Source organism: Arachis hypogaea, chromosome 18, assembly GCF_003086295.3.
Source record: "Arachis hypogaea cultivar Tifrunner chromosome 18, arahy.Tifrunner.gnm2.J5K5, whole genome shotgun sequence".
In the NCBI taxonomy this organism is placed as follows: Eukaryota; Viridiplantae; Streptophyta; class Magnoliopsida; order Fabales; family Fabaceae; genus Arachis; species Arachis hypogaea.
Window position 1 is genome coordinate 123,071,258 of NC_092053.1, and position 9,842 is coordinate 123,081,099.

General features: G+C 35.8%; 1 protein-coding gene across 1 annotated transcript; it reads right to left on the reverse strand.

The window, feature by feature from the left end:
* Nucleotides 1-869: 869 nt before the first annotated feature.
* On the reverse strand, nt 870-6,964 carry LOC112771568 (uncharacterized). The gene is made up of 8 exons (XM_025816353.3): nt 6,531-6,964; nt 4,131-5,364; nt 3,786-3,975; nt 3,148-3,251; nt 2,936-3,038; nt 2,567-2,868; nt 1,745-2,050; nt 870-1,600 (listed from the first exon to the last, which is right to left on the reverse strand). The coding sequence occupies exons 2-8, from the start codon at nt 5,346-5,348 to the stop codon at nt 1,235-1,237; spliced, it is 2,589 nt and encodes an 862-aa protein (XP_025672138.1). The 5' UTR covers nt 5,349-5,364; nt 6,531-6,964; the 3' UTR covers nt 870-1,234.
* Between the last annotated feature and the right edge of the window lie 2,878 nt (nt 6,965-9,842).

Consider the following 9,842-nt stretch of genomic DNA (forward strand, 5'->3'; position numbering starts at 1 on the left):
CTAAAATTAAAGCATAACTATAATCAATACTAATATTGCCTAATAACACCAAATATTTAAATCAATACAAATAACACAAGATTATGAATTAGTCTAAAGTCTTATGCATTTTAAACATAAAATATTAACTTATAGTCTTATATATAATGACTAATAGTACAAAATATTAAGGTTTACAACACTTAAATTTCACATAATAATAGCCATCATCCATCACTAATAACACAAAATATTAATTATGTATGATGACCGGGTCACCGGGCCGATTTCGGGTGACCCGAGCTATGACCCGGACCCGACCCGAAATAATGATCGGGTCTATTTTTGAGACCCATACCCGACCCTAGACCCAATGAAATCACACCAAATTAGCCCCTAAAGTGTTTGGGACCGGGCCGGGTCTTCGGGCCGGGCCGGACCATGCACACCCCTAATGGCCATATATAATTGTGGATGAGCGACTCTTACACTGACTTTATATAAAACTAAAATCATAAATTAGATATAAAAGAATAAAATGTAATAAAGTTGGAGTCGGTGTACGAGGCTGAAAGAGCAAGGCTGGTACAAAATATCTTTACAATAAGGTGAGAAGATAAGGTTAAAGTTTTAATGGGGGTAGCTTTCGGCACAGCAAAGCTTGAGAAAGAAAACCCAGTTAAGTTAATTCAACCTAAACCCAGTTTATGGTTAACCTTGAATCAGATTCAGTTTTAAAAAACCCTTAAACATAGGAATGACCTATGTCCCAACGATCCAACCATTGATGGTACTGCCATTCAAAGTATATTTAATTTACTTTGCTTCACAACTAAACTAAAAATCATATGAAATATAATTACTGCAAACATACATATAAGACATGAAAATGCTGAAAGAACTGAAATATAATTGTGCAACACAATCATCACATCACGTCAACAAGCCTCGAGCAAAACTAATAACCAATGTTAGAAACGATGACAGTGCAAAGAAGAAAGAACCTCATCTGTAGCAACTAAGCATGACAAAGAAACGGCTTGAACACTACGATCAACTAAATTATTATATCACCCCAAGTTACTACAGCTTACAAATTCTACTTTGGTGGTTTGGGATGAGAAAAGTTCAAAGCAGAGCAAGTTCTATGAAAATATTGATCTTAACAAAATTCAAAACCGGACAGCATACTAAGCCCTCATAATACAGTTTTACAGAGGCAAGGACCCTGGACAAGGAAATAAATTCGTTTGCTTCACTTTCTTCTCCGCTTTCTTCGCCTTTTGTCCCTATCACTATCACTTTCATCAGAACTTGATGAGTCAGACTCTGATTCAGAACTAGCTGTTCCTGAATCAGATGAACTTGAACTCCCTGACTCATCATCAGATTCAGAATCTGAAACTTGTTTCTGTTGTTGCATGATAAGACGCGGCATATTCTTCAAATACTCACGCAAGTTCTCTGTAAGACCACCAAGTCCAATGGATGTGAAGAAGTTAATGGAGAACCGGGTGTTCTTTGGGTTATCTTTTGGAAAGATAGACTCAAAGGAGTCCTGCATTGTTGAATCATTTAACCGCTCATTTAGCAGTCGGATGCCAAGATGCTCTGATAATTCCTGCAGAAGAAATAGAGTAAAATCAACATCTTCCACACAGACAGACATAATATGGTATTTCAAAAACGCAACTGAAACTAGTTGAAATCATAAAGCAAGTACATGCAGAAAAGGAAGGTAACATTTGAGTTTGACTAATGGTACCTGGAAGAGGATCTTGATGAATATACGGGAGGAAGATGTCGTGTCCTCTTCAGTCAAGCGTATGTACGATAAAACATGCCAAGGCAGAGCATCTGTCCCAAGTAGGTGAGCAAAGAATTTAGCCACATTTCGTAGCTTGTTTGTTTCAAGCCGGTGAATCATTGAGTACTGCTGGACAAAGCACTTCTCAAAATTCTCTTGATATACTTTATTGATCATGCAGAAACGCTGCCCCAAAAGACCATAATATCGGAGATATGTTCTCTCTTGGCTGCAACATTCCAAAAGCATAATGCATAATTCCATCTGCCATCAATCAGAGAAGTGTAAGCAACTCTTGGTATTAGGGAGCATTATTTTCGTGAAAACAAACAATTTAAAAATCCAATAAAGAATAACCAATGTAGCTACTGTTTTTAATAGTCAAAACAGATGTAATCAAAGCCTCACATTTCCAAAAATACATCAAAATCAGATAATAATGAAAAGAAAAGAGCCAGAAGCATTGAACCCAGTTGATTCCTATTTTAACCCAACCTGAAAATCAGTGATTGCCAAGATAGACACTTCGCCCACAATAGAAAATGCTCTTGAAGCACACTAAATTGCAGACCAAAAATAAAAATAAAAAAGAAAAGAAAAGGAGAGAGAAATAGAGAGCATTCAACTTGTTCAATATCTTTGCATTAAACTAGATTCTGTTCATTCCTTAAAATAACTTGAAAGTTTATCTACCAAAAAAGAAAAGATCAGAATAACATAACAGCTGGAAGAAATTTTGACAACAGAATAGTAACAGAAAGCCCAAGATTAGTTCCAAACCTCTTGCCCAGGCTCTAGCTTGATTTTCAGAAGCTTGTGACCAGCTTCCTCGAAATCTACACTGGACATAATTGTTAGGTAAATTGTTCTTCTAAGGTTAACAAGGTTTGTCTCTGTTTCATCTTTGATTTGCATGCTTTCCTCATCATCTTCTTCATTGGATTCATCATCTTCATCATCATCATCGTCCAACTCTGCATCAGAGCCTTCCTCATCCTCAGATTCCTCACCCAGTATAGTTTTCTTCAGCTCTTCATAACGCTTCTCATTCTCCAGGAAATTAGGGTCTGGCTTGAAAATATCTGAGAAAAAGAAAGAGACAAATTAGAATGTGCAAATATATATATATATTCTATAAGAAAATCATACCAAGAGAAATTTCTGGATCTATTTCCTCATCCAATGAGACTTCGTGAGTTAATTGATCCTCCTGCTCCACAAGGTCTAGTTCAGGACGAACAGCTGGATAACCCTGTGAAATCAACCATAAAAAAGTCAAGTTAATTCAAACCATTTTTTATAGTCTGATTTGCAGAAGTGTCGAAATATTTTTTACAGAACAATAGAATAAAAGAATATACCTGAAACTTGGCTTTTCTTATAGCAAATAGGCCTTCAATCAGAAACTGAACACGTTTGTCAATTTCTCCTTCATGAAGAATTCCACGAAAACGCTCAAAGATACCTATAAATTACAAATCTAACTTCAGAAAAAATATTGAATACTGAGATCAATCATTGTCAGTGCTTCCTAATGGAATCTTTCAACAATCATCAAGGAATCTGTAGAAGTATTTAGCAACACAGTACCCAAGTTGAGTTGATGCACTTTTAAATGTAACTTGTTAATAATTAATCATGTTATTTACACATTATTATAAACAAGCTTACACAGATTCTCTTATTTCCAAACACATCTGAATAAAGTAATTTAAAAAAAATTAAAAACAGAAAAAAGGAAAACGGATTCCTGCAGCATTGGCTGAGAAGTTAGGGTGCAAATGGGGACATTGGCATTACTCAAGCTTTTGCCCTGTTCTGATTCTGGAAACCAGCATTTCATTCACTAAGATATGCTCTACTAGGACCTCTCAGTCAGTTGCCATTAACAAAGCAAATACACAGTATAATGGTTTCATATATGGGATTCATGATGCAATAAGAAGTGTAAAAGGCACTTCGAAAACAGAGAAACAGCAAAGATTGAGAGAATACCCACCATGAAGACCTTTGGGTGACAGATCCTGCAGTATTGACCCACATTCTGTTACAAACCCAACCGCTACTTCAACACTATCATCCGTAGGCTTCTCCAGCAAAACTGTGAGCAACTCTAGAGCAATGATCTCATGAGCCACTTGCTGATTCACCAGATGTGCTATAAATTTAACAGCAGCTAGTAATTGGGGCTAAAAATCATGAAAGCCAGATAAAAATAAAATTAGAATCAGAGTGGTTTTTTTAACGGAGAAACAAAAAGACAGACAGAATAAAGGCAAACTGGAAGGAAACCAATGATCTTAGACAAAGAGCGAATATTAAAATTAGCAGAAAAGATACATACCTTGTCATTCCGCTTGTAAGCTCTCTTAAGCTGCAAAACAATCCTTCTAAGCAAAAGATCGCCTACCTCGGGAAACTTGGTATTCACAACAGCAACTAATGCCGCAAAGACGTCTGTAAATCCTGGCGATGCCATCTGAGATTTCATACATGACCGACAGAATAGGCCTCTTCCCCTAATCAAGTTCTCTGCAAACAACTCTGGAATTATGTTTTTTATATTAGTAGCATTAACCTTGTTCACCAGCCCATTAATGCTCTTTCTCAGAGCATCCCATGTTAACCGTTGATACTCAGCACTGCTTTTGTCCTGAACTTCTTTCATCATCCGAGCCAACTTAAATGGAGGAATGTAAACACCACCACTCTTTCCCAGTTTAGATGCATCACCATTCAGGTTACCTTCTGGGATTGTTGACTGTCTTGGTCTTGTGTTTTCAACTATCCTTCGAGGTCCATCCTCTTTCTTCCTATTATCTTCTCTCCCATTATCTCTCTGACCCTTCTCATCATCATCATCATCTCTTTCACCTCTATACCTCATATCCCTTTTTGATTTCCTGTTCAGGTCCTCATCATCATCCTCTGAATCATACCTGGCACCATCCTTTACAGATCTATGCCTTCTATCCCTATTCCTTTCTGATTTCCTAAATTGATCCCTATCAACTTCTCCCTCCAAATTACGGCTTGCTCCATCTCTTTCAACTCTTTCCCTCCTTTCCCTTCTTGATTTACTGAGATGCTTCCTATCATCATTTTCCTCACCATCCTTATCAACTCTACGTGTCCTATCCCTATCTCTTTCCCTCTTTGATTTCCTAACCAGCTCCCTATCATCTTCCGAATCATGACGCTTCCTTTCCCTTTCTGAGTCCATGCGAAGCTCACCCTCTTCTTCATCTGAATCGTGACGTGCACCATACCTTTCAAATCTTTGCATCACATCCCTATCCTTTTCTGATTTCATGGGCAGCTCCCCATCTTCTTCCCCTGAATCATGATGGGCACCATCCCTTCCATCTCTATTCCTCCTATTCCCATCCCTTTCTGTTTTCCTGTGCAGCTCTCTGTTCTCTTCTCCTCTGAACTGGGTCGTATGTAGTCCCTTTTCAGCTCTTTGACTCCCATCCATATCTCCTCCTGATTTCCTGGGCAGATTGCTGTTGTCTTCTTCAGAATCATGGCATTTCCTGTCCCTATCCCCTTTTGACTTCATTAGCAGCTGCCCCTTTCTGAAAAGCGAACCAGACTTTGATCAGGATACTAGGTTAGAGGTTTAGGGTTCGACAGGTTTACCTAGGCTCAAATAAACATTCTCAAAAGTTTATAACATAATAGCGCAACAACAAACAAATAACAATTTAACAAATTCTGAAATTACAATTTAAGTTTCAAATACATATTACAGAGTAAACAGTAAACTAAAAATTAACAAATTACAAAATTAACCATCCGAAGAGGGGAAGCAGCGAAGATGAACCAGAGATCCAAAGGGCAGACGAGACTAGAGAGAAGTGGCACCGGCAGGACAAAGGAGCTGCCGAAATTGAGACAAAGGCGGAACTAAGCAGAGAGAGTGTGTGAGAGAGACAAACTCAGAGAACTCAGAATGAGCGAAGAGAAAATGAGACTGAAGCGCGACGGAGAACACTCAGAGGAGAAAGCGAAAAACTGAGGGGGCCAAAGTTTCGTTTAGGCATTTGGCATTTTAGGGCCAAGAATTATCCTAGTTCTCCAGTTCACAGTTCAGGGGCTACCATTTTGTTTTTTCAAAAAAAAAAATGTACTGGTTCACCATTGGCTTGACTATTTTTTGAGAGGGGTCTGGTTCTGAGTGGGCTAGGCCGCTAGGGTTTATTTATCACTTTTGAGGATGATGATGAACAATTAAGAACAAGGTTTTCAATATATAATTTCAAATATACAAATTCAATGATTTCTAAACTAATAAAATTCAGAGTTTTTATGATTTGACATAATACTTTGTTCATATTTTATCATTAAAAATCTATAAAATAAAATTTTTTTAATTAACTTCTACATTCTAGTAAAATAATCAGTAAGAATACTCATTACAACAAAAATTTAGAAACACAAATTTACACAAACTCAAACCATCAGCAACAAAAAATTCAGCGTCACAACAAATTTTAACAAAAACCTTCCAATCAATTGTTCAACAACAAAAATCATAATACAGAAAACTCAGCATCCAAATCCAGAGAATCCAGGAACAGAAAAACTAAGAAAAAAAATCCAAACTGAACATCCAAACTAAATTCAGAATCACATAAGCAACAACTCAATTCAGAACACGATCCCAACTCAGAATCTAGTACAAAAACTCAACTCAGAAGCCAGAATCTTAGAAATTGAAACTGTAGAAGCAATGGCTTACCAGAGACACGGCGAGGGAGGAACGGCGGTGACAGAGTGAGCTCGGGAGTGGATCAGTTTGCGACGGCGAGGCGCCGAGCGGAGATTCCACGGCGAGGCTCCGGGCAGAGATTCACGGAGGAGAGGACGCGCTTGAAGAGGATAGAGCAACAGTTCGCGTGACGTAGAGGAGAAGAGGAGAAGAGGATCGAGGACGACGACGGCACCCTCTGTCACTGCCGACGACGACGATCACAGAGACGATGAGGAGGAGAAGAGTGGCGGCGGCTGGGGGGATGACGGTGGCTGGTGGGGCTTCACGACAAGCAGGCGGGCTGGGGGCTGACGGTGGCGGCGGTGTTTGCTCTGATAGGGTTAGGTATTGAGTGAAATTAGATTTTGGTGAGAATCTGCGAGTGAGAGAGAAACTAGAGGGGGTCGGGTGTTCTGCTGTTTGGGGGTGGTTTATTTTACCTTCATCTGAAGGAGAGCCGACCTTCAAAAAACCGATCCGATTCAGTTGGTTCAACCGATTTTTTACCGTTTTTTTAGAATAATTGTGGAAGTCAATTGGACCGGACAGAAGACCGGTCTCCAATTAACCCAATCAAATTATTCCAATTAACCTAATCAAATTATTCGGTTCGATCCGATTTTCAGAACCATAATTAAGAATAAATTCAAACATCTTTAAATTAGGATTATTTTTCATTTTTTTTCAAATAATTTGATGATTTGATTTTAATTTTAATTGTTATTGAAGAAGGATATTTTTGTTATATAAATAAAAAAAACATTATTTAACCAATTAATAAAATTAATTCTAAAAATATAATTATCTTTTTATAATTATTTATAAAGATATTTTTGTATATATAATAACATAATATTTTTAAATAATAACTAAAAAACAAATGTTGCCAAGGATAAATATAATATAATATAAATTAACAAACTATCACCATTTTAACAAAGTTAGTCACTTAATATATTTTTGACTTTTTAAAGAAAATAATCTAATCATTTTTCAAGTAATATAAAATAAAATTTAATTTTTTTATATTTTATATTTTCTAATTAAAAATAACATTTTAATATAAAATTTTTTTAATGTTATAAAAATTTACGAAATAATAATAGATAATGAATAAAAAATATTTATTTTTATGCGATTATACAAGTTATATTTATTTATTTAAAAATAAAAGAAATTATATTTGTTATTTTAAATTATATATAAAAAATTATTTATTTATTTATCTATTAATATATTTTATATTTATTAATAATATTTTTATTACATATTTGATACGTATTATTAAAATTTATGTTTATTAAAGTCGATAATACTTTTATTTACATGTTAGTACATATTTATTAATATAGAATGACTTTAGAAGAGCAGTACATATGAATGCTTAGTATAGAGCAAGAATAATTGTTGAAAACAATGGAAATAGTAAGAATAAAAATAAAATAAAATATCAAACAAACAATTTATATTTAACTTTGGATGAGTGAAGAATAATAGATACCATGGCATATATGAAAGATGAAAAAGTATTGGGAATCAATACTAATTGTGTACAATGTGTACAATAGATAAAAAAAATTATAATTAAAAATTAGATTATTAATTAATTATTTAATTTCAATTTTTAAATTTTAAAAGATTAGAATTAGTATTTAAATCCATTTACACTACGTACGGTTATTTCTAATCTTACCGTAACCTCTAATACATGTTCAAAACTCACCGTCATCTTCTCCGGTCCTCACCTCGCGTCACTGAATTCCTCGCTGACCATACCGACGCCACCGCATTCTCCCACCGTCACCATCTTCACCTTCGCCGGTCAGCCCGACGGGCCTCGCCTTCCGACGCTCAACCTAACGTTGCTGCCGCTTTTTCGTGCGCTTCTCTTCCGGACCGGCTTCACTTTCTCCCATTCCTTCAAACCTCTTCTCACCGATGATACCACCATGCTCTTCTTCTTTGGATCCAAACATGGTTAGCTTCTTTCATATTTGAGCCCTATGTTTTCGTCATGCCTAGTCCTTCGAAATTATGTTTCACCACAATAGTTGTTTCTTCTGGTTATTCATCTTTTTCTTCTATTTTAATGGTTAATTTAGTATGGTCATTTTAGTAGGTATGCGGATGGTTATTTTAATTTTTATATAGATGATTATTTTGATTGGATTGGGTTTAGTTATATATAATTAAAATATATTAAATGTTCAATTCATTAGGTATGCGGATAATTATTTTTATCGTTAAGTGGATGGTTATTTTTACTAAGGGTGAGTGGCGTGGCAAGCTAAGTAGGGACGGTGAAATGGGATGATTATTGTCTATTGATAAAGGTGGGGTGGCCGCCGGTTGAAAAAGAAGAGAGTATTGGAGTGAAATATTTTAGTAAATTAGGATTTCAGATGGTTATTTTTTTAGAATAACTATCTGGATTTTTTAAAAATTTGAAATTTGAAATTGAAGAATTTGAAATTTGTAATTTGATGTGAAATAAATGAATAAAAGTTTTTGAATTTATTATTTATTTCTATTGGGCTAAATAACCAACCCATTGTACACATTATCAAGATTTTTCATTAGCTCCCTAGCGGCGGGATTCATAAAAGATTTAGCCAAGAGTGGTATAAACTGGGTGTGGGAGTGGCAAACGAGCTAGCCCACTCTACTCCACCCCGCCAAACCAAAAGCCCGTTTCGTTTCGTCTAGTGAGGTGGTACTAAATATTTATCTTGCCCGCCTAATGACAGATTGGCGGTTTTTTTTTAACATTAAATATTAAAAAAATATATATAATTTCACAAACATTTTAATAAACTTATAATTTGTAAAAACAAAAAAATTATCATTTTTAAATTCACAAATACTAAAATTTTTATAATTCTAAATATCTAATAAACATAATAATTAACCAAGTTTTTTAAATCAAAATCATAGAATGGCAGGCCAAGTAAGTCCGCCCCACCCAGCCAAAACCCCTGAGTTAGGCGGTGCAAGTTAAGCGGACTTTTAATATAACGGTCTCAAATTTTTAATTCGGTCTATTTTTTTGACGAGTTACACGGGCCGACCCAACAAATTTGATCCGTTTGCCACCCTTAGGTAGGTGCACTGGGTGACATGAAATCAACGCACCAACAAATGCAACATGAAGCAAAACAACAGTAAGCAAGGTTCTCAAAATCAGTTCGAACTAGTCGGTTGAACCGACCGAATTGGGAACCAATTGAAATAGTGATTCGGGCTATTAAGAAAACCGGACACCAAGAGAAACATTGACGAACTGGAAAATCATCCAAAAAC